General features: G+C 41.3%; 1 protein-coding gene across 1 annotated transcript in view; it reads right to left on the bottom strand.

Moving 5' to 3' along the window:
- The window catches only part of LOC126160864 (UDP-glucosyltransferase 2-like), a 130,590-nt gene that overhangs the window by 54,590 nt on the left and 48,309 nt on the right, over positions 1-27,691 (bottom strand). Inside the window, exons 2-3 of the mRNA XM_049916938.1 lie at positions 16,243-16,447; positions 3,353-3,534 (exon numbers count right to left, since the gene is read on the bottom strand). Coding sequence (XP_049772895.1) covers positions 3,353-3,534; positions 16,243-16,440 — 380 coding nt within the window. The 5' untranslated portion in view covers positions 16,441-16,447. The remainder of the gene's footprint in view (positions 1-3,352; positions 3,535-16,242; positions 16,448-27,691) is intronic.

Raw genomic sequence — 27,691 nt, 5'->3', positions numbered from 1 at the left:
ATTTTTCAAGCAATGTAAGTATTGTGGATTACATAACACCTAATAAGCATCTTCTCAAAGTTAATGGTGTATTCCTCTACTTCAAGAGATACTAATGTGTGTGTTTTTTATATTCAACAAAATTTTCTCATCCATTTCAAACTTTTTCTGTTTCACACTTTTAATGTGGCTTTCAGACTATATTATGGGCCATAAATAAATTCTTTTTAAACAGTTTCAAGGTTTATTTCATAACTCAGTCGATACACTGCATTTATTTACACGCAGATTGTTGAATCAAAAACGTGGGTGCATGTACATGTTAATAACTTCAGTGATGTACTTTGAGTATGTAACTAATTATAGTCACTGTTAAGATATCAAAGTAATGTATCTTAAAAATATTAATAATATAACTATGAATTGTTTGAGGTATAACAAGTTTTGTGCACTTCCTGTCAGATTTAATTCCTGGGGTGTAAGACATTTTTTGATTCATCAAATCAGTCACACAAAAATGCAATTTCATCATTTTGTCCCCTCATGAAAAAAAATTCTTTGGGGATTGATTTTACGGGGAGTAGAGTAACCAAGCTCTGTCCAGTATGAGAAATGCTGCAAGAGAGGAACTGTGCAGTGGAATCCAACTTTCAAATTCATCTACATTACATAATGCTCATATAGCACATGTGCTTTATGCTTCATACTAAGTATCTATCACAATAGAATTGTCATGGAAGTAATGAACATTATAAGTTTCATTGTTTCAGAAGTCGAATATAGTGCCCATTATGGGCTCAGAACATCTTCATTATTCATCTGAAAACAAAGCAACATAATAGAACAACATTAAGTTCGTAATGACCAGTATAGTGCAATACCCAGTGCTGTTATTGTATAATGCAGCATAGGCAATGGATGCACACAAAAGACTAGTCCTCCGAAGTGTCCTGACTTTTACTGTCTTCTGGTGAAGAGAGCGCAGTGATCAAAAATAGTTCCACCAACAATTTAAGGGATGTGTATATTTAGCATTTGTATTGTATGTGAACCGGGGGCCTAGAAACGATGGAGAGGCTCCGCCCCCACTGCAGCTGCAGTGGTCTGCAGTCCACTTCACCCCTCCACCACCCTACACTGAACCACTCTTTCAGGGTTATTGTGCAGTTCAGCCCCCGGTGGATCACCCAGGGAACATCTCACACCAGACTAGTGTAACCCCTATGTTTGCGTGGTAGAGTAATGGTGGCGTACGTCTACATGGAGAACATGTTTGCACAGCAACTGCCGACATAGTGTAATTGAGGCAGAATAAGGGGACCAGCCCGCATTCACCGAGGCAGATGGAAAACCACCTAAAAACCATCCACAGACTGGCCGGCTCACTGGACCTCAACACAAGTCCGCCGGGCGGATTTGTGCTGGGGACCAGGCACTCCTTCCCAATCCGGAAAGCTGTGTGGTAGACCGCATGGCTAACCGGGCAGGCATATTTAGCATTTAGTGCAATATATTGTGGACTAGTTCAATAATCCAAACACTGGTTTTGAATTGCCTCATCACACACAGACATTAATGATGATGTTTCTGGTGGCCTTATTACATAACAAGTTTGCCTTAGTAAGTGAAGTGTTTGGAAGTAAATACAAAGCTTTCTTTTTAATCACAATGTGATTTAGGGGAAGACTGGACATGACAGAACCATGAAACAGAATAGAACTAGGGGTGTCTTTTGGCTGCAGAGTGGCGCATTCTAAATCACTTCCAGAGACTGTTATCGATATGAAAAGCATGGTAAAAAGCTGTTATAGGAAAGTTTGTCTTTGACTGTTGTGCTAGTAATGTTTTGCACTTGTTTTTTGCGTACATACGCAACATTAGGAACTCTCTATCTGCAACGTAAAAGAAAATAATTTATCTACTAGTTTTCTCTTTCTTAAAATTTCAAATTGCGTGCTAAACCCTTTATTTTAGTGCATTTAGATTATGTTTATTTTTCAGAGTGCTTTGTGAGTTTTGACCTGTACCTAATCTCACAGGTCTGGGCAGACTAGACCTGTGCAGAATGGACCAAAGTCCCGTTCTGCCCCAGATAACGTGCTATACTTTCCTAGTGTTTACTTTTTAGTTTTCATATTTATTCTAACATGTCTAAGATACATTAATATATTTTCATGAAGGAAAAATATACCTAAAAACAAAGATGATGTGACTTACCAAATGAAAGTGCTGGCAGGTCGACAGACACACAAACGAACACAAACATACACACAAAATTCAAGCTTTCGCAACAAACTGTTGCCTCATCAGGAAAGAGGGAAGGAGAGGGAAAGACGAAAGGATGTGGGTTTTAAGGGAGAGGGTAAGGAGTCATTCCAGTCCCGGGAGCGGAAAGACTTACCTTATGGGGAAAAAAGGACGGGTATACACTCGCACACACACACATATCCATCCACACATATACAGACACCTTCTTTCTTAATATATTTTCAGGTTTTCCAGATTGTTGCTGGTGACAATTCTTCTTCTTTCATAGCAGTTTATAAGATATGACTGCAAAACTAGTTGTCAAAGTTCATCTTCAGAAAATGTGGAAGTGGCAGTGACAAATGTTGTAAAAAGGGAATAGGGACTCAGGAAAGCCAGTATTCAGTTCAGAATTGCTAAAATAACTCTTTAGAGAGCATTTTAGGATAGGCTCTAAACTGAGGCTTTTCAAACTGACAAATGAAAGGGAAAATTTAGTTGCATTTTGTCAAATGAACATGAGTTCAAGCTTTCCATTTATTTAAAAGACATGGAGGGTAAATTGTTTGCATTGACAATTAAGGTGGCAGTGAAAAAGAAACTGAAACACACATATAACAAAGAATTAAAAATGATGGGGCATGTAACATTCTGGCATTTGTAAATTCAAATGCTTATTGTGTTTTTGTAGATTTTAGGAAATATGATTAGAGTTTGAAGTTAAACTTGTATGGAAATGTAAATTTGTAATAGCCCTTGCACTAAATTAGAGTTATGAACGTGGTTCCATTCTACCCCAGGTCTGGGGCATGACAGACCAACTGTCAGCCTTTTTAAATACTGTTTCTTTATATTCAGCTGTGTGTCTTAACATCAGATTTCCTCGATTCATTGTTTAAATCATATATTAAATGTCAGGCAGACCTTTTTTGTCATTTTTAATTGAATTGTGGTCACTTTAATGCAGTGTTATCATCCTGCCCCAGGTTCCCCTAATTTTTATGGCTTCCTGATGAATTCTCTATGACAATTCTAGTTACACAAATATGGATAAACAGACAAGCCTATTCGCTGACAATTAGATGATTATACTATGAAAGGGTGGAAATCTTGGCATTTCACTCACTGTATTAGCTCCTGGACTTGGGGAGACTGTAACTGATGCTCTGTAAGGTTGGCCATCAGGTCCATGAAGGCTACCACAAACTCAGGAGGAGAAATTTCCTCCAAGTGTTTGTCTTCATCAAACAACATCCAATATTTGTAGGTGAAGGACAGGTCGATTTGCGTCAAGTTTTCTGGGGGATCCTGAAAGAAATATGTAAATTCTGTCTTTAGTGTCAGTAATAAACGAGCAATGAGATAATACTGTTCTGAGAAGTACTAGGCAAGCAAATAACTAAAAGTAACGTGAACATCTGTATTTTTCTGGACAGTAAGAAATGAGGATTTGGCCTTGTCATTCATTCAGAGGAAGTCTGAAAGACATGTAGCTGAAACGTTAGTGAGCTGGTTGACCTGACTGAAAGAATGTGTGAACCACAGTACTTGGATGATGAGCTATATCATTTAAGAACTGCTTTCAGAAAAAGCAGCTACTCTGACAAAGAGATAAATAGTGCACTACACCCTCCACAGCATCTGGCAGGAAAAAGAAAAAAAAGAATAAAATAAAATAAAATAAAATAAACGAATGAAGAGAATACTTTCCTCCCCTTCCTTAAAGCAGTCACAGATCACATGAGCAGTGTGCTAAGAAGACATGGTGTTTAAATCAACAAGAAAGGTGCAAGGATATCTGAAGACTGCAAGGGACCTACACCTGCTGCTTCCCTTAGCAAGAGTGTTTAAAATCTCTTTGTCATGTGGTGAAGTGTACACAGGAACTTCAAAGACATGTATTAACACATTACTTAAGCAACAAAAGAGCAACTGCCATCTAGGAAACAAACATAAATCAGCAGTAGTACATCATGCAGTGGGGCCAGGGAACCATCAACTTCAGTTCTCTGATACTATGATTTTATCATGATCCCTCCAGTCATTACTATCCTAGAACAAACAGGGAGGACATAGAAATTCTGTAGAACAAAAACACCTTTAACAGAAAATGAAGGAGAATTGAATTAGACAAGTAGTGGACCTTAACCAGGTGCAGCATTAATCCTTTATTTACTATTATTCCTTTTTTGGTACACAAATATTTTATTTTTTTCTACATAAAAAATGAAACTTTTGGCTTTGAGTGTTGTCTCTAGGAGTTGATCTTACTGCTACAATGCCTAAAAATTGAAAAGAAATCATTTTCCCTACTTAGCCTATTTTAGGATCAGAATTCATTTGCCTATTTTCCATCTTTGCACTTGGTTACAGGGTATAATTGTTGGTTGTTTCTGTGTAATAGTGAATTCTGATTTAATTGTCCGAGCATGTTTGTTATGAACATAAGGATGTCCATGTATCAAGTATATTTCATAGTCCTTGAAGTATGTGCAATCTCAATTTATGTATCCCAATAATGGGACAATGACATGTTATATTACAACTACTTTGTTGAGGTGCCATATTATTATATACATATCTCATAAACAAAAATTACTATTTACATTGTTGAGATCTGCCTCCTTTACATTCTATTAGATTTTCTCCAGGGATAGGTAATACAACAAAATAATCACTCTCAAATTTTGCAATTCCAACAGGATAAAAACGTGCCATGTGGACTAACAGTTGAAGAAGTTATAGTAGAACCGGAGAGTTATGAAGTGAGTGAAGATGGAGCCGATGACTCAGAAATAGTGAGTATTTCACCCAATACAGACTAAATAATGGATGAAGAGGACATTGAAGAAATGTCCTGAAAAGTGACTATATTTTACAAGATGTAGCAGATACTTTAGAACTTATAACCAGCACGGATGAGAATTCCATGACTAAATGTTTGACAAAGAGGACAAAGTTCTCACAGTGAAATGGAGGGACAATAAACCAGTATGTGTAGCCACAAATTACAGTAGTATTACTTCTTTGAGCCATGCTAAAAAATACTCAAGGGCAAAGAAAAAGGAAATGTATATTACAATGCCACACCTCATGAAGAATACAAGGCCTATATGGATGGCATTGATCTACTGGAGAAGCAGTTATCATATATGTGACTGTAGGCTTTCCCATTGTAAATTGTTGATGGAGGCTTCTCGGGCCTCCAGCCGGGTGGTAACAATGATATTTCGCGACATTTTGGGAAGTGTCATACTACCCATCTTCTGGTGAAGTGTGAAGACTCGCAGAGAGCAGGGTATTTATATGTGTGGTCACCCCCTCTACTAGACCACGGCAGCATGCACATGGTGGTGGGAGTAGAGATCGCCCCTGGTGGCCACATTCGGTTCTCGGTGTAAGCATTCCGTCTGTGTCTGTGGCGGAGGATGTTGACGGGCGTGCTTCCAATGGATTGCCACTATTGCAGGGTTCCATGCTGCGCTGAGTTGGTATCCCTCATCCCTGTTGACCAGGTTGTCATGAATCCTTATTTCTAGGGATTCTGTAATAATACTTTCCCAGAAGCCAGATATTCAGCATAGCACATTCGTGTTTTCAAAGTTGAAGGTGTGTTCTTCATTTATGCTGTGTTCTGCTATGGCTGATTTTTCTGTGTGACCTAGTCACATGCATCTAATAGGTTTTTCACAACATTTAGATATACAGTGTTGTGTTTGTTGTCGTGCCCGGGTTCCCGGGTTTGATTCCTGGCGGGGTCAGGGATTTTCTCTGCCTCGTGATGACTGGGTGTTGTGTGATGTCCTTAGGTTAGTTAGGTTTAAGTAGTTCTAAGTTTTAGGGGACTGATGACCTCAGAAGCTAAGTCCCATAGTGCTCAGAGCCATTTGTTGTGTTTGTCCACTGTATTGTTTACCACATTCGCATGGGATGCTGTACATTCCTGGTGTGCTAAGATTCAGCGAGTCTTTGGCAGAACCTAGTAGTTTCCTTGTCATTGGTGGTGGGTGGAGAATGGTTTTGATCTTGTATTTGCCCAGAAGTCAGGCACTTTTGGCCAAGATTGGACCCACGTATGGAAGGAACATGAGTCATTTGTCTTCTTCTTCTTCTTCTTCTTCTTCTTCTTTTTCTTCTTCCTTTTAAGTGTCCTGTTGATCTGTGTTTCACTGTAGCCATTTTGGTGGAAGACTTCCCTCAGGTGTTGCAGCTTGGATGGTGGGCTGTCTTTGTTGCAGATGGCATGCGCCCTATATACCAGGCTGGTCAGTACTGTTTGTCTTTGTGCTGGATGGTGGCAGCTTGTGTGTGTCTTCTTCCTATGTACTGCATGGCCTAGTAAACCATCTGCCTTCTTCTTAATTGGTATGTCAAGGAATGGGAGGCATCCATTTTCCTCCATTTCCATCGTAAATTTGATATTCAGATGGATGTTGTTGAGGTGCTCCAGAAACTCATCTAGTGCCTGTTTGCCATGTCTCCACACGACAAAAGAAACAAAAAACAACAAAAATCTATGATAGCTACAATTTTGGTGTACATCACAAGTGTTTTGGTTCATTTCATACTGAATACACACTCAATAATATTAAAAACAGTGTTTTTATTTAGCCCACAGAGTCTTCTGCATCGATAAAAATATTGTGCACTTTAATAGCTAATTTTGCCAATGTCCCAACAATGGAACAGTCTATAGCTTTTGTACTAATAGATCGAAATTTTTCAGAACAGTTTTTCTTTTATTTCACAGTCAGGGTGTCACATTAATGTCAAAAAAAGTTTGAAAAATAAAATAATAAAGTTTTGGCAAGTAATGAGTTAATAAAGCAAACACCCTACCACAAGCTTCACAACACACTCTAGCGAGAATCTGCAATCCTAGACAGCTCTTGGTGTTATGAACCAACCTTTGCATGGATGCATATAAACAGTTCGGGTTGCTGAACCATTTTATCAATGATCACTGAGTCACAATCAGAGAAGTTGCTGAGATGTTGGCAAATCAGCTGACTCATGCCATGAAATTTTTTCAGGTGTTTTGGGGCACCAAAAGTGTGACAGCAAAATTTGTTTCAGAATTGTTGAATTTTGAACAAAAACAGCAGAAAATTCAAGTTGTTTAAGAGTCACTAAACAAAGTCAAGAACAATGCAGAACTACTTGAAACATATCACAACAGGTGATGAAACCTGGGTTTACAGGTATGATGTTGAAACTAAGACTGATAAGGTAGTGCTGCAGTTAGCACACTGGACTCTCATTCAAAAGGATGACAGTTCAAATTCCCACCCATCCAGCCACAAAATGGTTTTCTGTGATTTTCCTAAACTGCAAAAAAGCTCAAAAGTGTGGTCAAAGTAAAGGCTATGTTCACTGTTGCAAAATGTACCATACGTTATTGCCACAAGTTGGAATGATCAATAAGAGGTAGGGGAGAATGGGGTATTTCCAGTAAGGAGGTAGTCCTGGTAGGTTGACTTTCAGCTGTTATTCCCATCTGGAAGAGCTCTTGTTGGTGCTGTACTCTTCACAGCAGTATGGTGAACTAATGTTTATAGGGACACCATTACTGAGTCATCTGTTGTGCAGTTGTGCTTGGAAAATGTTTTAATGTGCTTCTGCTCTAATATTCGTCAGTTTTCCAGCAACTGTAAGTTCCACTTGTTTCAGCATTTCTTCACTACATCACATTCCATGACTACCAGTATTTAATAATGTTTAGTTTACTGTATTATGCAAATATTTTAGACAATAATTTATAATCTCTAAAAACGATGTTTTCTTTCTTAGCAAAATGGGTAGGCATGGTAGGTAGCAATAGGGTAATGGCAGTAGCTACCGACATTCCACAGCATGTAATTAAATGTTTATTCTCAATAGAAATAAGAGAATGCCTTATTTTAATTATCCACATTGGCCTTGTTACAGATGCCAAGAACATGGAAAAGGACCATGAATTGAGGAAGTTGGTCCAAAGAAGCCCTTAAAAATGTGTTGAATTTTATTGTCAGAGGTAATTCCATTAGTGCAACAAGCAGATTGTTCAACATCCCATTAACACTCTACAAGAGCATAGGAAGGAAATTAATGCCACTTTCACTCAAGAACTGGAAGAACCACTTACCAATAGACACAGGGTTTCTCAAAATGATTGCTTGGCAGGAAATAACTCGTTTGATGACTTTTTGAAAACAAATCCAACCATAATCAATAGAAGACCTCAATAAATTACTGTTAACAGAATCACTGAATTCTAGTATGATGCTGTGAAGAAATATTTTGGAAACTTCAAAAAAGTTTTTTCTGCAAGTGAATACATACCAGATCACATCTACAGTACAGATGAAACTGATATCACAACAGTGCAAGACCTCAGAACAATAGCTGCCACTAAAGGTAGCAAAGGGTAGGCTTAGTGACCAACTGGAATACAGGAAAATTAGTTACTGTAATATGTACTATGAATGCAGCAGGAAGTTTTATTCTTGCAATTTTTATTTATCCCAATAAAAGGATGAGCCTCTTGCTAAAAAAAGATGGCCCACCTTACGCTCTTTACAAATGCTCACCAACAGGTTGCACTAATAAAGAGTTGTTCTTTACTTGGTTGAAGCACTTTGTCTATCACTCCAAAGCAAACCTCAAAAACCCTGAATTGTTGATACTGGACACTTACAACAGCCAAACAACTTCACAGTCCTATAAATTATGTAAAAGTAATGGGGTTACTATGGTCTCCATACCACCCCATTGTTCGCATAGGGTGCAGCCTCTGGATGTAACTTTCTACTCAACTATGAAAGGAGCTTTTAAAAAGGAGTGTGATCTATACATGAAAATGCATAAGCTTGTATGGATCACCCTGCAATATTTAACTGGTCTTTTTAATCAGACTTATGTTATAACTTCAAGTTGAACAAATATATTTCAAGGAAGACGCAATACCTGAGAGTCACAGATCAAATAAACAGAGTAAGACGTGTGTACACTTTAACACAAATCAAAACTGAGTCCGAGTCTAGCGGCCACTGGCTGGCTGGCCGCTTAGGTGGCACTGCTGCTGCATGGCTGACAGACAGCGCTGCATGTAGAGGACACGCGTAGTGTCCCCAATGATAACGATTCAAGATTACAGGAGACATGGGGGTCGAATCTGCTGGGGCCCCGTGCACCAATCTGCCCGTTGTGGCAAGTCCGGTTGTTATAACAGGAGACATGGGTGATGTGTCCGCGTCCATAGGAGAAGGAGGCGAGTAGAGTTGCTCCGACAGATGATGGTCATCTGGTTTCTGCATGGGCACGTCTCCTGGTGGCGTTAGTTCTTGTGCTGGCACTGATATGATGGTGGGTGGACTACGTTGTGAGTAATGAGAGATTCCAGTATCCCGAGCATCAGGTAGAGCTGAAGGTGGTGTAGCGGCATCCAAAACAGGCGTTGCCAGCACACAAGGCCGAAGCTGGTCTGAAAGACGGACTGCAACACCCGCGTCCGTCTGGATTTCATACTGGCGTTGGACACGGTGTCGTAAGATGCAGTCAGGACTCCATTTTGGCCGCCTGCCATATCCCCGTACCCATACAAGGTCATCGGCAGTGAACTGGTCAAGCGAAGGCACCCGGGGCCATGAGGTGGAAGGCCGCAGAAGATGAAGTAGCATGCGGGGCTGTCGGCCATGTAAGAGCTCAGCCGAGCTGTGGTCGCCCATGGGGGTGAAACGGTAAGAAGCCAGAAATTGGAGAAGTGCATCATCAGCAGCAGAAGAAGTCAGGAGTTTCCTCATCTGAGCCTTAAATGAGCAGACCAGTCGTTCCACCTCACCGTTTGACTGTGGATGGAATGGAGGGGCCGTGACATGCATGACGCCGTGACGGGCACAAAAATCTGCAAAATCGGAAGAGGCAAATTGCGGACCATTATCAGTAACAAGAGTAGAGGGAAGGCCTTCCAAAGAGAAAATGCGAGCTAGAGCATTGGTGGTTGCCACGGTGGTAGGCGACGTGCAACGGACAATGAAAGGAAAGTTAGAGTAGGCGTCAATAACGAGAAGCCAATAAGTACCTAAAAAAGGTCTCACGAAGTCAGCATGAATATGCTCCCAGGGCTTCTCAGGCGAAGGTCACGGTGACAAAGATAACTTTGGGGTGGTGGCCTGTGACGCACAAGGGCCGCAGGCAGTTACCATGTGTGCGATATCAGAGTCAATGCTGGGCCAGTACACATGACGGCGCGCCAGAGATTTTGTGTGAGAGACACCCCAGTGCCCTTGGTGCAGGAGGCGCAAGACCGAAGCACGCAAAGATGCAGGTACCACAACACACGGTGAAGCATTTTCAGTGGAAAGGAGGATAACACCATCCCTAGCCATGAGGCGGCAATGCAAAGCGTAGTAGTTCCACAACGGATCAGGAGTCAACCCCGAATGGCAATCATTGGTATTGATAGAGGCCAAAAGGAGTGTTAAGGACCAGCTTTACTTCTACCAGTATCTCGTCTCCTACCTTCCAAGCTTTACAGAAGCTCTCCCGCAAACCTTGCAGAACTAGCACTCCTGTGGCTAAGCCATGTCTCTGCAGTATTCTTTCTTTCAGGAGTGCTAGTTCTGCAAGGTTTGCAGGAGAGCTTCTGTAAAGCTTGGAAGGTAGGAGACGAGATACTGGCAGAAGTAAAGTTGTGAGGACTGGGCATGAGTCATGCTTCGGTAGCTCAGATGGTAGAGCACTTGCCCGCGAAAGGCAAAGGTCCCGAGCTCAAGTCTCAGTCAGGAACACAGTTTTAATCTGCCAGGAAGTTTCATATCAGTGCACACTCCACTGCAGAGTGAAAATCTCACTCTGGAAACATCCCCCAGGTTGTGGCTAAGCCATGTCTCCACAGTATCCTTTCTTTCAGGAGCGCTAGTTCTGCAAGGTTCACAGGTGAGCTTCTGTATAGTTTGGAAGGTAGGAGATGAGATACTGGCAGAAGTAAAGTTGTGAGGACCGGGCATGAGTCGTGCTTCGGTAGCTCAGATGGTAGAGCACTTGCCTGCGAAAGGCAAAGGTCCCGAGTTCGAGTCTCGGTCGGGCACACAGTTTTAATCTGCCAGGAAGTTTCATATCAGCGCACACTCCGCTGCAGAGTAAAAATCTCATTCTGGAGAGACTACGTTGTTACTACTTTTACTGTAGAATATCTGACTTTCCTGATGAAGCCACAATCTCAACCATGCTTGCACCACTATCAACATTAAGTGCTCAAAGATGTTCTTCATGTTTTGGAAATAGATGAAAATTGCACAGGGCCAAATCAGGACCATATGGAGGATCATTAATGACAGTGAAACCCCAGGTGTTGAATTGTTGCATATGCTGCTATGCTTGTGTGTCATCTTGCATTATCATGCCAAAGGAGAGGCTGCTCCATGTGTGGATGAACTCTTCGAAGCTGAAACTCAATTAAAGTACACTGCTTCTCACATACTGACACACAGTATCCAGTTACAACCTGTCACAAGGCTGAATAAACCACCTTTTGCAGCATAGACAGCTGCAAGACATGCAGGATGACATTCAATAAGGTACTGGAAGGTACTGACAGGTATGTGGAGTCATGATGACTGGTCCAGGTTTCTTGGTTGAGGAGCAGTGGTGCATACAGCCTGACAAAGGTGATCCCACAGGTACTTGACTGAGTTTAAATTCAGGGAGTTTGGTGGCCAGGGGAGTATGGTAAACTCATCCTGGTAATCTTCAAACCAAACACGTACACTGCAAGCTGTGTAACATGTTGCACTGCCCTGTTGGTAGATGCCATCACGCTGGGGAAAAACAAATTGCTTGTTGGGATGGACATTGTCCCCCACGATAGATGCTATACTTGTGTTGATCCAGTGCACCTTCCAGAATGACGAGATCACTCAGGGAATGCCACAAAAACATTCCTCAGATCACAGCTGTTGCAGGGTATTTGCTTTCAGGCATTTTACACCATAGAAACGAATGGCCGTCTGTCTCATGATGCATAAAATGTAATTAATCTGAAAAGGCAACCTGCTGCCACTCAGTGGACATCCAGTTGTGGTATCAGCGTGCAAATTCCAGCCTTCATCACTGATGAACAGCAGTCTGCATGGGTGCATGAACCAGGCACCTGTTGTGGAGACCCATACACAGCAATGTTTGCTGAATGGTCATTGAGGAGACACTGTTGATAGACCCTTGTTTCATATGGGTAGTCAGTTACTCAACAGTTGCATGTCTATTTGCCTGTAAATGTCTTGGCAGCAATTGTTCATCTCTGTCATCAATGAACCAAGGTGCACAACTGTTCCCTTGGTGGCAGTTTTGGATAGTGTAATTTTGCCATGCATGGAATACCACTGCCATGAACCATGTAGCTTATGGAAACCAATATCAACAGTAAATCGATGGCCGAAAATTGAGTAAAGAGAAAATGTTACAATCACCAGTAACATTAACTCCAATCAATACCAAGGAATAAATTAAAAAATTGTCTTAAACATAACGTACATGTCAGGACTGTCTCTCTGGTGCCCTTACCTTTCTGAATGCCAAACTTATCGTCATTAAACAGATCCTCAATTTTCTTTTCCTTTCTTCTCTATATCATTCCACTGTCCAGTCATATTAATGTGATCATCTGGCGAAAGCCTGAATAACTACCTTTTGCAGCAAGGACCACTCTAAGATGTGCAGGAAGAGAGTCAATAAAGTATTGGAATGTGCTGATGTGGATGTGGAGCCATACTGTCTCCACTGCCTTAGATATCTGTGCTAAATTTCTCGTTTGTGGATCAATGGCTCGAACTGCCAGTGTGATCCCACAGTTTCTTGACTGGATTAAATCCAGGGAGTTTGAGGGCTAGGGGTGTACGGTAAATTCATCCTGGTGCTCTTTGAGCTATGCATGTACACTGCAAGCTGAGTGAAACTTTGCTACGTCCTGATGATAGACATCATGCTGAGAGAAAAAAAAAAAAAAAAAAAAAAAAAAAAAAAAAAAAAAAAAAAAAAAAAAAAAAAAAAAGACTCTTGTAGGGGTGGACATGGTCCCCAAGGCTGGATGCACACTTGTGTCGATCCATTATGCCTTCCAGGATTATGAGATCATCCATGGAATGCTCTCTGGCCCAGACCCTTTTGATGATTATTGCAGGGCAGTCAGTTGTTCAACAGTTGCAGGTCTATTTGCGTGCAAGTATCTCCATGGCCATCATACAACCCTATCATCTATAGCCTGTGGTGCACCGTAGTTGCCTCAGTGTCAGTGATAGCGCCATTTTGTCATGCTAGGTATACCTTAACCATGGCAGTATGCGAACAGTTTACAACATTTCGGAAATGCTTTCGCCCTTGACCCAAAAGGCAACGAAGGCCAGTGGTCACATTAAACTGACTGGAACATGTATTTATAGCAACTTTTATGAACGAGTTGATGGTGTGATAGTTCTCACACTTATCTGCCCTGTCTCTTTTTGGGTTTGTGTGGATGATATTTTTTTCCAAAAATCTGTCAGTATGTCTCCAGACTCACACACCATCTGCAATAGTCATTTGGTTACCTTTTCCCCTCAATGATTTCAGAAATTCCAAAGAAATGTTGTCTATCCGTTCTGCCTTTTTGATCGCAAGTCTTTCAAAGCTCTATTAAACTTGTACTCTACTACCGGATTCCCAAGTCTATCATATCAGCTCCCATTTCTACCTCAATCACATCATCAGACTAGTCCTCCCTCTTGTAGAGACCTTCAATGTACTCTTTCCACCTATCCGCTCTTTCCTCCATCTTTAACAATGGAATTCCCATTGCATTCTTAATACTGACACTCTTGCTTCCGATTTTAGCAGAGGTTATTTTGACCTTTTCTGTACACTGAATCAATACTTTTGATGATCATTACTTTTTCGAGTTCTTCACATTTTTCTTCAGCAATTTGCCTTGGGCTTCCTGCATTTTCTGTTTATTTCATTCCTTAGTGACTAATATTTTTGTATTTCTGAATTTACATGAACATTTTTATACTTCCACCTATTGTCGATCAGTTGGCGTGTTTCTTATGTTATCCAAGGTTTCTTCACAGTTCCCAGCCTTAAACTCATATTTGTCTGTCCCACTTCTCTAATTGCCGGTTTTAGAGATTTTCATTCCTATTCAACTGAACTGTTTACTGTAGTACTCATTACTGGGGTATGTATAGTCTTAATGAGCTTCAAATGCACCTCATCATTCCTCATACTTCAGTATCCCACTTCTTTGCATCCTGATTCTTCCATGTGAAACTGATAAACTGCAACCTAGTCTTCATCATTATGAAATTGTAACCCAAGTCTATACCTGCTCCTGGATATGCTTTACAGTTCATTATCTGATCCTGGTATCTCTCTGTCTGACCATGATGTAATCCGTCTGGCATCTTCCCCTGTCTTCAGGCTATTTCCAAATGCACTCCTGTTCTTCTGATTTTTTAACACTGTATTCGCTATTACAAGCTGAAATTTATTGCAGAACTCATGTAGTCTTTCTTCTCTCACATTATCACACAACACCTTTCCCTATTACTGCATTTCAATCCCCCATGACATTAGATTACCATCTCCTTTTATATACTGAATTTCCCATTCAATACCATCATATACTTTCCCTAACTCTTCATCTTCTGTTAGTGACATCAGCATGTATTCTTGATCTATTGTTGTTGGCATCAATTTGCTGTCTATTCTGATAGGAACAACCATATTACTGAACAGTTCACAGTAATTCACTCTCTGCTCTACTTTCCTATTCACAAGCAATTCTACTCCCATTATACCATTTTCTGGTGCTGTTGAAATTACACGATATTCATCTGACCAAAATTTCTTATCTTCTTTCCATTTCACTTCACTGACTGCCACCAGATCTAGATTGTGAGTTTCCATTTCCCTTTTGAGATTTTTTGGCTTCCCTGACAGGTCCAAACTTCTGACATTCCATGCTCCATTTCCTTTCCATTCGTTATTTTCAGGCCTTAACACCTGATAAATGTAAAAGCTGCCATCTGATTATGCCAACCAGATTTGATTACTTTGTATAGTCAATGCCACCCGATAACATTAAGCCAGGTGCTGGGCCACTGTGATGATGATGAGTGTGGTGTGGCAACATTTCTTCTCAGAGTCTCCACACACAGGTATATCCATTGTGATATTGTGTGCAGATCTGGAAATCGCCTGAAAGCACAACATGGTGTCACTCTTGTGTCCAGTGTTGCTGTTGGATGCACCAGTGATTTGCGCCTCTCTCTACTGCTTCACCTATGAAGCTACAACAATGGTTGCTGTAATGAGAGTCCATAGTGCTCCAAATGTGCTTGCACTTTCAAGTGTCTTTCTGTAAACAAGACCATGGCCTGGTTCAAGGTAAGGCTGCATGATCCTGCACAGTGCAGCGAACAATCTGTCTGTCCTCTTCAGTGCTGCTTGTGTAAGGCCATTGAGATCTAACATGACATTTAGTATGGGCCTCCTGAAGCCACTGATATTTACATGACAGTTGTCTGATCCCGATCAATGCAACCAGCAATATCACAGAATGATAAACAGCAGTCTTGATAGGTCACACTCCTGATGCAGCCTATTTCCAATGATCAGGTTAGATGTTACTCCTTCTTGCATGAAGCACAACATGATCCTTTCACCACTAGATTCTAAATTGATTTCTGAATAACTCACTGTGGAATCTTTCCTTATGTAGTACACTATGTGGCATTCTGATGTTTGTTGCATGCTACCTCCAAGGTGTTGCATTTTTAGTGACCATCAGTATAAAAGTCAAATGTGCAGATAGTCAGTATGTTGCAATATTTCCCAGTGAGAAAGTGTATTAAAATTGATAACTGACATATTCCCAACCAGAGTGAGAGATAGAAGCTATGATTCATGAGATGTGCAAAGAAATAAGCAGCCATGACAACTAAAGTGGTTTGATCTGATGCTAAATGACTGAAGGCATAACGATGTATTATGCAGCAAACTGACCTGCATGGGGTCTGTTGTAAGGAGGGTGACATGATGACCTCGAGCGACAAGTGCCATTGCAATGGCTTGGATTGGTGTCTGGTGGCTAATGGATGGTGTGGGCATCACAGCAAGCACACGCGCTCCTTCGACACTGCTCCAGGCGCCCATTAATATCCACACCCACAGACACGCCAGCCACCGCGGATCTACTGCCATTTCACACCTGAAAATAATGAACAACACTTGTAAGCACCATTCTAAATTAATAAAAGGCTAATTCATCTGTTGTGTTCAACCTATGTCATGTTCAGCATCACAGCATATTGACATCGTCAACAGGTCAGAGACAAACCTACTGCTGAACGTTCAGTAATTTGACAATAATATGGAAACACCAAGAGAAATATATGCTTGAATATATATCCAGATTCTTGCCACATCTGCACGTTACACTTGTATTTGACCACGAACGGCACCTGTGCAATGTCGTCAGTGTGTTGCAAGTGTCAGCCGTGGTCAGAAGAATGTTCTATGTATAGGGTGGTGCACAATAAGTCACCCGATTGAATTTTGATCTTACAAGTATACTATTGGGGCAATAGCTTTCAAATTGTGCACTGAACTTCGTGCAGTTCATGGAAATTACGCCAGATGTTGTTATGAGTTCATCACTTCCGTCATGAGTTCACCATTTCAGTTTGCCGCGATGGCGGACAAACGACAGTTGACCGTTGTGCAAAAGATGAAGATTGTGTTACTGTTCAAGGCGAAAAACAGCATTACATTGACACAAAAAAGGTTTCATGATCATTTCGGCACACGGTGGGCTCCCAGCCCAGAGATGATATGGAGATTACATCAAAAATTTGAAGGTACTGCATCTCTTTTGGAGTGTCAGCAGCCACATGCACATACCGTATGTTCGCCACAAAACATTGAAGCAGTTCGAGTGGCTTTGACTTGTAGTCTGAGTAAATCAACAAGAAAAGCCAGTGTCGAGTTGAGAATTTCACGCCGATCTGTACAAAGAGTTATTCAGTCCGACCTTCTCTTGTATCCTTACAAGATGACTGTGGTGCATAAGTTTACTATGAGAGATAAGGAGTGGAGACTGCAGTTTACAAGGTGGGCAATCAAGCAAGACCAAGAGGCAGTGCTACACAACACATGGTTTTCTGAGGAAGCTTGTTTTTACGTGAATGGTATTGTGAACATACAGAACGTTTGATTCTGGGCACGTGAACCTCCGTGAATAATCCACATGAAAGACACCTATGGGGAGAATGTGTGTATGGGTTGCAATGTCAAGCTACGGAATCATCGGTCCATTCTTCTTCGATGCTACAGTAACCTGTGAACGCTATTTACACATGCTGCGAAACCAGTTCTTTCCTCAACTCATGGCCCCATGTCTTCCGTTGGAGACACAATGGTTCATGCAGAATAAAGCAAGCCCCCATCCTGCCAACGTTGTGCTTCATTTCCTACACGAAAGAATTGGCCTTAGGGTATTGTCAAACAGATATCCTGAACGTTATGCAGGAGGAGGAATGTGGCTGCCCCACAGCCTGGACATTAACCCATGTGACTTCTTCCTTTGGGGGTTCCTTAAAGATAAGGTGTACCACAGGAAACCCGAAAGTGCAGTGCAATTAGGGCCATCATTGTGGAACTATGCCACGGCATTCCAGAAGATTTGTGTCGGAGAGTCGTCACAAATGCACGTGTGCGACTTGAGGAAGTTGTAAACCAAAATGGCAGTCATATTGAACATGTGATTCATTAGGTTTTATTCTTTACTTCTACATCAATAAATTACAAATCTTGTCAACAACAAATGTGTTATTCATGAAACAAATCACGTGACTTATCATGGACCACCCTGTAGTTATGAGTGCATTATTTTGGAGCTTAGTTAATTCGAATGTGTGCAAATTGTTGGTGGGTGTTTGGTGTTTAAAGGGGTACAGTATCGAAGATTTACACTGAGGTGACAAAAATAATGGGATAGAAATGTACAGATACACAGATGGTGACAGTATTGCGTACAGAAGGTATAAAAGGGCAGTGCTTTGCCAGTGCTGTCATTTGTACTCATGTGATACGTGTGAAAAGATTTCTGACGTCACTATGTCCGCACGACGGGAATTAACAGACTTTGAACATGGAATAATGGTAGTAGGAGCTAGATGCATGGGACATTTAATTTCAGAAATCATTAGGGAATTCAATAGTCTGAGATCCACGGCGTCAAGAGTGTGCCGAGAATACCAAATTTCAGGCATTACCACTCACCATGGACTACGCAGCGGCCGCCAGCCTTCACTTACCGACAGTGAGTTGTCAGTACTAACAGACAAGTAACATTGCGAAAAATAACCGCAGAAATTAATGTGGGGTGTATGACGAACGTATCTATGAGAACAGTGCGGCGAAATTTGGCGTTAATGGGCTATGGCAGTAAACGACAGACATTTGTTGACAGCACAACATTGTCTGCAGTGCTTCTCCTGGGCTCATGACCATGTGGGTTGGACACTAGACAACTGGAAAACTGGGGCTTGGTCAGATGAGTCCAGATTCCAGTTGGTAAAAGCTGATGGTAGGATTTGAGTGTGGCGCAGACCCTACAAAGCTATGGACCCAAGTTGGCAACAAGGCATTGTGCAAGTTGGTGGTGACTCTACAGTGGTTTGGGCTGTGTTTACATGGAAATAAGCTGGGTCCTAGTTATGTTTAGCTCCTTGGAGACCATTTGCAGTGATTCATGTACTTCATGTTCCCAAAAAAACGATGGAATTTTTATGGATGAGAATGCACCATGTCACCAGGCCACAATCGTTCGCGATTGGTTTGAAGAACATTCTGGGCTTTTCGACCAAATGATTTAGTCATCCAGAGAGCCCAACATAAATCCAATTGCGTATTTATAGGAGTTAATCGACAGTTGAGTTGCACACAAAATGGTGCACCAGCAACACCTTCGAAATTATGGAAGGCTACAGAGAGAGCGTCACTCAATATTTCTGCAGGGGATTTCCAGCGATTTGTTGAGTATGTGGCATGTTGAGTTGCTGCATTACACCAGGCAAAAAGAAATCCTATACCTACTATACTAGTGCGTATCCCATGACTTTTGTTGCATACCTACTATACTATGAGGTATCCCATGACTTTTGTTGCCTCAGTATATGCCACCATGAAGGACGGTCACTGAAGAGGATTGTGACAAAAAAGTAAGACATCAAATAGCAATGAATGTCACTGCAGAACGGTACAACGCACTCGCGAACCCTGTCAGCCCCAAAACAACACTATGGAAGCTCCATAACATCAGAACCGCAGGGCAAGCAGGAATTCCAAAACCACTCATCAGTGATGCAAATGCTCATAACACGGGATCGTGGTACCAAAGCTATAAAACCTGATCTATGGAGCAATGGAAGGATGTCATTTGGTCAGACAAGTCTTGTTTCACACTGTTCCAACTTCTGGTCGAATTTGCATCCTAAGGGTGAAATACGGTGTGGGTTCAGTGATGATTCAGGCAGTCATATTGTCGTATTCCATGGGCTGTTCGACTACACTGGAAGGTTGCATTACTGTCAAGGATTATGTGGCCAATTTCGCTGATCAGGTCCGTCCCACAGTATGATATGTGTTCACCAATGGTGATCTCCCCCAACCATCACAGTCATCAGATCTCAATAATACTGAGCCTTTCTGGTGCACTTTGGAGGAAAGGTTGCGTGATCACTGTACACTTCCAACATTTTTACTTTAACTTGTCATTTTTCTCAGGAAGAATGGTACCTATAAGTTTCCCTTGAAAACCATACAGGATCTTCATTTATTCATTCCGAAATGACTGGAAGCCGTTTTGTATGCCAACAATTATCCTAAACTGTATTTGGCATAGTAATGTATGGTGTTTTTGGTGTTTCCATATTTGTGCCCAAACCCTATGCGTAAAGCCCCCCTTCCCTAAGATAACGAAAACTTACACATGCATCACGTCGTCCCAGCACTGGCCAGTCAACTGGACCGTGGACACCCCTTGCTGGCTCACTGTTGCTGTAGCTGGTCTTTTAAGTTATTGACCAACTGCTGTCATGGGTGGATTTGCTCTCATTATGCTTTTGTACATTCAAAAGCACACATCTTCAATCATTCATTTGTGTGTACGAACAGTTTGTGCCTTGGCCAAAAAATATACTTAGTTTTTAACTAAGTTAATAAAAACTTTGTAAAGTGGCAAAATATTTTTTAACTGCAATTTCTGATAATCACTTGTCTGTAATATAGTAACACAGCATCATTGAGGTGATTCAATGTACGCCGAAAGTATTGTAACAGAGTATGGACTTACTGAAGTTCAATAATTCCAGAATAGTCAATATTGTACAGATATTTAAATTTCGGGAGAATGGTAGCAATTTTTCCTTTAGTCATTCAGTATAAATATCATAATGAAGTGGAAATAGAAAATTTATAAGCGCCTTCAAAGTTTGGAAGCTACTCTTGACTTAACTGAAATACCACGTAAGTACAGTACCTATTTTTGCGCAGTTAATGAATTGTGGCTGTTATGTACAGTAGTACAAAGTTTGTTTACAAAGTTAAGCAAAGAAGCGTTATATTTACGGCACCAGTGACCTCTCAAAACTTTGATTAACACCAAAAATAAAAAGAAAGCAGAATTGTTGATGCAAATGCCTTACTTTCCAATGCATTTTCTGGGTGTTGTAAGTAGTAAAACACACGCACTCACACTAGATGTGCTTTTAGGAATGCACTTAGCACACTACAGTGGTAATAAAACGATCAACGGTTGCCAAGATGAGCTGCCATGTCAGCTCACATCGGATTTCTATGTAAAAAAAAAAATTGCTCAATAGCAGTTCAACAGTAGTTTCTCTTATTCGTTTACCTTCTACACATTTTTATTAGCGTGTTTGACGCCCTCGAATGATTTCTACCAGAAATCCATTTTATACTCAAGACTTGTGGGACCATGTTCCCTTCGTTAACGTTTCTTTTATGTTGTATTCACCAAATAAATTTGGCGCTCATCATAAAGGTAGCAGAATGGATACCCCCTTCCACAGAATGTAGTTGTCGTATTTAGGTGGTGTGTTTGCGTGCTGTAATTGTCTAGTTGCAGGGCAGTTGAGACTGAAACACAAATAATATTGGCTGCGCCATGAGCAACAGTTAACAGTCATTTATTAAAGAATGTACACAGTTGATATTCAACTGTAATGTGACGAAAAGACTTGGCATTGAAGCAGTGGCGGATCCCCCCAATTACGGGGCCGCCCGCGTTGCCACCAGCGTCATCTTCGCCAGTCAGCGCGCACGCAATTCGTTCGTTTCTTTCGTCAGTTGACTCGACTGAATCGAGTAGTTGTACTTCGCTATGTAGCATGCGCGTCCGCGTCACCGTATTTTATACGTTTCTGTCTGTCACATACTGATCGACTTAATGGCTTAGATCTGTTGAACACTAACCCTGACATTGATTGTCCTATTGACGATGTAAACAACCAACTTTCCAGGAAGAATAGGCGCATAGAATTCATCATTTAAGGAAGAGAACCACAATTGTAACTTTTTTGTATCATAAGATGGCATTGTCTTGTATATGTGTATAATCAGTTTAAATAAAACTTTCTTAAACTTTGCATGTGAGTTAATAATTTTTTATTACGGTAAAAGTAAATGTAGCTCAAGGTATCTTTCCCGCTCCCCTCCTTGAGGTTTTCCTGTATCCGCCACTGCATTGAAGTAAGAGTTTTGAACACTAGTCTAACATAACTCAGTGAATGTCGACTACCTAATCCAACAGAAGTCCAGTCAGGACTGTTGTTGGTGTCAGTTTGGACGTGGGAGTTTGAAAAGTACGTGCAAGGTCCGAGAGATGGCACCACCAGCGTGTACCGAGGTCATGATCAGTTAGTAGCATCTTTTGAAAGAACGCACACCAAGTTTCAGACACATTGGTCAATTTCTTTGTGTTTGGCATTCCTGTGAATCAAGGAAGTCGAGTGATTGTCAAAAAATGGACGAAAAAGACTTTTGTGTGGTGATTAAACATTACTTTATGAAAGGCAAAACGCCTCAGGAGACTAAAGAGAAGACTGACAAACATTACAGTGACTCTGCACCTTCGATTAGAACAGTTAATAAGTGCTTTCAAATTTTTCAGAGTGGCCATATGGGCACAAGTGATGCTGAACGTTCTGGACGCCCTGTGGAGGTTAAAATCCGTGATATGGTGATGGATGACAGAAGAGTTAACGGACGTGAGATTGCTAGAGCTATGGGCATCTCGAATGAATGGGTACATAATATTTTGCATAAAGATTTGGACACGAGAAAGCTATCCACAAGATGGGTTCCGCGACTGCTCATGCTAGACCAAAAACGGAGTCGTGTGAAGTGTTGCAAGGATGGTTTGCAGCTGCTCAGGAAGAATCCACAGGACTTTAAAGATCGTTTCATCACTGTAGATGAAACATGGATACATAACTATACTCCTGAGACCAAACAACAATCTAAACAATTGGTTACCAAGGGAGAATCTGCACCAAAAAGGCTAAGAGCATTCCTTCGTCTGGAAAGGTTAAGGCGACTGTCTTTTGCGATTCGCAAGGGGTAATCCTCATCGACTATCTGGAAGAGGGTAAAACTATTACAGGTGCATATTATTCATCGTTATTGGACCGTTTTAAAAACGAGCTGCAAGAAAAACGCCGCCGATTGGACAGCAAAAAAGTCCTTTTCCATCACGACAATGCACCAGCACACACCTCAGCAGTTGTGGTCGCAAAATTAATGGAAAAAGGATTCCAACTCATTACATATCCTTCCTATTCTCCATACTTGGCTCCCTCGGACTTCTATTTGTTCCACAATTTGAAGAAATGGCTGGTGAGACAAAGATTTTATTCAAACTAGGAGATGATTGCAGCCATTAATAGATATTTTGCAGACTTGGACAATTCCTAGTATTCAGAAGGGATCAACAAATTAGAACAGCATTGGACGAAGTGTATAAGTCTAAAAAGAGACTATGCCGAAAAATAAAAAATGTTTATCCCAAACATGTAAGTAGTTTTTATTTTTGCATGGAGTTTTCAAACACCCCTTGTAAGTTAGGACTTGGCAAAAAGATGAAAACTGCAACACTTGGCACTGACTGTCTGACGGCTTGAAGATAGCAGCTGGGGATAACTGCAACAACTACGGAAACTGCTGGATAACTCTGCAACTGTTGTGATAACTGGTGGAGCAGGGGTACATGGCCACATGAGACTATTGATTTGCGAACCATTTGGTGGATGCAAGAAGCAACCTTTGGTATCATCGCCATCTGCGGAGTCAGACCTAACTATCAGCTGAAGGATCGAACTATTTGTAAGTCGTGTGCCAGAACCATAACGTGGTTCCTGTTATGTGCATCATGGATGTAGCGATCAGACCTAACTGTCAGCTGAAGGATCGAACTATTTGTAAGTCGTGTGCCAGAAGCATAACGTGGTTCCTGTTATGTGCATCATGAACGTGGCGATCACAACAGTAGCGCCACACTGGAGACTGCCAGGCGTGTGGCACCCCTGTGCATATTATCGTGCACTGCATCAAGCAGCAAACAGACAGTTTCTATGAGCTCTTGGGCTAAAATCTGCACAACTATATTGCGCAACACAATTGAAGGGTTATTTTTTCGCAGCCCCATAACTGTCGGGCATTTTGGCCCAGTGGCTTGAAATTTGGCTCAAAAGTGCCTACAGACGTCCTCTGTATTGGTGTTGCGGTGTCATCTTTGGGCTTGGTGATGTTCCAAACAGCTAGGTATCGAAGATGCGAGAAAAAGGCCCGAGATCAGAAATTCATGATAGGTGTAAAGTGGATTAATGGTGTCACATTGCACTAAATTTTACCACAGTTTTGCCCAATGCCATCGTGGACGAGTCACACGATGGGAAAGTCATCATACCTTCTCTTGACACGTCTGCAATTGAGGACAGAACCCCGACGCTCAGGACAGGATGCATGTGCAAGTTTTCACCATATACGGAAACGCTGCTTAATACTCAGACAGGCATGGAAATAGTGCCTCAAGCAAGTGATGCGGATATGACAGTTTATACAGGCTTTTCTGGAACAGTGATTTGGACTGGTGTGTTTTTGCAACTCTTGATGACTTTTGCAATTCAAACAGTTTTCGCTTCACAACAGTGTTCACTTTATGAATCCCGTTGTTCATGACCCAAGTGCTGCAAGTCACTGCAGCGGAGCTGCTGCAAAGACACTAACAGATCTTAGAATTCCGGTATCAGGGAACAGTACAAAACCAAGTATTATTGAACTTAAAGTCAAAGTATTACAATAACGAAGTACAAACAGCAGTAGAGGCAGTCCTTTCATAAGTAGCAAGCCACAAGTCCTGCATAAGGAGGACTGTCAAGATATTCCATCACATAGTACACAGTGCCAACCAAAATCTGTGTGGGCTGTGAGTCATGCGCGGATAGCCAAAGCAGTTAAGGCGACCACCCGCTTAAAGCGGGATATCCGGGTTCGAGTCCTGGGCCAGCCCAAATTTTCACTGTCATCATTCCATTATACAGCCTATGGTTGCCTTTATTTGCAACTGTCAATATATTTCATGCAAAAATAATACTCCTTCAATAGGATTTTATATGACAGCATATCGTGTTGTTAATGGGAAGTCAAACGGGCTAAATTTAGTGAGGCTGGTTGGCAGCAGCTCCTCGTTCTTCTTGCTTGTCCACCTTCCATTTCAGCTCTTAGTATGAAAAACCGTTTATATCCTCCATTATTTGTTTAATTTATTCCAGTCTGGATATTCATGTGTAATTTCAACCTTCTACTGCTACCTCAGTTATTCTTTTCAATAGATCATCATGAAGGAGCATATGGCCTAATAGCTGAGCCCTTCTTTTTAGATGTTTCACATGGTTATGAAACTAAGACGCCATCCCAGGATGATCTAAAGTAATTGTGATGCATAGTAATCGTTCCTGGTGTAAAAAAGATGCTACATTACGCTACACTTCAATAAGAAAAACGTTTGTAACCATACACTATCCCACTAACATGCTCTTGTGATAATGACGGATATAAACTCACTTACCGTTTGACAGTATTAATGCAACAAACTATGTTACACTAACGAACACTGATTAGACTATATGTTGAAGAAAGGCAATCCTATGTTTATAGCACCTGCAGATTTAGGGGAAGCTATTGACAATGTTGACTGGACTATATACTTCGAAATTCTGAAGGTATCAGAGATAAAACACAAGGCACGAAAGGCTATTTACAATTTATACAGAAACAAGACTGCATTTGTAAGAGTCGAAGGTCATGAAAGGGAAGGTCGTTGTAGTCTGTCCTTGATGTCATTCAGTTTGTATACTACCTGGTCAGAAGTACTTGGACAATCCTATGAAATATAGAACTTACCAATAGATGTCACGGGAGGCTGACCCGGCAGTATAAAAGGAATCGGGGAGTGTTATGATGTCAGTAGGGAAGCAGTAACAGCAAAGTGGATCAGCCATAAGAGCTCAGTGAAAATGCCATTGGATGTCAACTGAGTAACAAATCCATAAGGGAAATATCAATCCTTCTAAAGCTTCTCATGTTGACTGTTGATGTGACTAATGTGGAAATGTCAACCACAGTTAAAACAAGACCTCGTAGATCTCATCTACTAATGGACAGGGACCGGCGCGCATTGTGGAAGATGTTTGTAAAAACACGCGTGAAACAAGGGGCAGGTGTCACTGGTGAGTTCCAAGGTGCTACCAATAGTCCAGCTAACAGAATGACTGTGGTATGGAGCTGTAAAAAATGAAGCTGTGGTCAGTGCTAAGCGACACATGAGTTGGAGTAAAGGGTGACACTAGGGACAGTGAATGACAGTAACAAAGCTGTTTGTTTGTTTGGGCAATGAATCCTGCTATGCACTGTGACAGTCGAATGGAAGTGATTGGGGCCGGCCGATGTGGCCGAGCGGTTCTAGGCGCTTCAGTCTGGAACCGCGCGACCGCTACGGTCGCAGGTTCGAATCCTGCCTCGGGCATGGATGTGTGTGATGTCCTTAGGTTAGTTAGGTTTTAGTAGTTCTAAGTTCTACTGGACTGATGACCTCAGACGTTAAGTCCCATAGTGCTCAGAGCCATTTGAATCATTTTTTGAAGTGATTGGGTTTGGCTATACACGGAGAACATTACCCACCAGAATGGGTAGTGCCAACAATGACGTACGGAAGAGGAGATGTTACTGTATGTGGATGTTTTCCGTGTTTAGGTTGTGGTCCCCTTCCTGAGCTTAAGAAAACATTAAATGCAGAAGGATATAAGTATATTTCACAACATTGTACAAAGTGTACAGTAGAGGAGTAGCTATGAAACGATGATTGTGTCAGCATGAAAATATACCCTGCTGTAGAGCAGCACCTGTGAGGCAACAATTTGGGGACAACAACATGGATTGATCTTTCCAGTGTCCCGACTGACTCTTAGTGGAACAACTGTGGGATGAGTTAGAACGTCAACTTCACTCCTGTGTCCAACATCATGCCTTCTCTGGTTTCGGCTCTTGAGGAAGAATAGGCTGGTTGTCTCAAGGAAAGTGTCCTCAGCAGACTTCAAGGTACCACAAAGACAAAGGGTGGAGACACCCATATTAATGTCCTCTAAGAGCTGGCTGGATACTTCTGATAGTATAGCAATAGAGGAAACCAAGTAGAAAACTGGAAAGGGAATTAAAGTTCAGAGAGAAGAAATATAAACTCCGAGGTTATTAGACGACACTGTAATCCTGTCAGAGACACAATCATCTCAGAATAGCTGCTGAATGGAAGGGATAGTGTCTTGAAAAGAACTGTGAACATCAACAAAGAGTAGAAAAAGGGTAATGAAAGCAGAAAAATTAAATTGGGGAAAGAGACACTAAAAGTAGTAGATGAAGTTTTGCTATTTGGGGAACAAAGCAACTGATGTTGGCCGAAGTAGAGAGGATATAAAGCGTGGAGTGGCAATAGCAAGAAAATCATATCTGAGAAAGGGGAATGTATTAACATCTAAGATAAATTTAAGTATTAGAAAGTCTTTTCTGAATGTATGTGTACAAGGTGTACTATGGGATGTGACCAGTTCAAACAAGAGGAGAATAGAAGAATTTGAAATGGGGTGCTACAGAAGAATGCTGAAGATTAGTCTGCCACATCGAGTAAATAATGATAGGTACTGGCCAAATTGGGGAAAAACGAAATTTTATGGCACAATTAGACAGAAAGAAGGGATCAGTTGATGTAACACTACCAAAGGAATCTAGGTCTCCATAATGGAAGGGTATGGAGGGGAGAGGGTAAAAATTCTAGAGGGAGACTAGGCATGAACATAGTAAGAAGGTTCAAATGGATGTA

This window comes from Schistocerca cancellata, chromosome 1, assembly GCF_023864275.1.
Source record: "Schistocerca cancellata isolate TAMUIC-IGC-003103 chromosome 1, iqSchCanc2.1, whole genome shotgun sequence".
Taxonomy (NCBI): Eukaryota; Metazoa; Arthropoda; class Insecta; order Orthoptera; family Acrididae; genus Schistocerca; species Schistocerca cancellata.
This window is presented reverse-complemented; position numbering and strand designations above follow the sequence as displayed.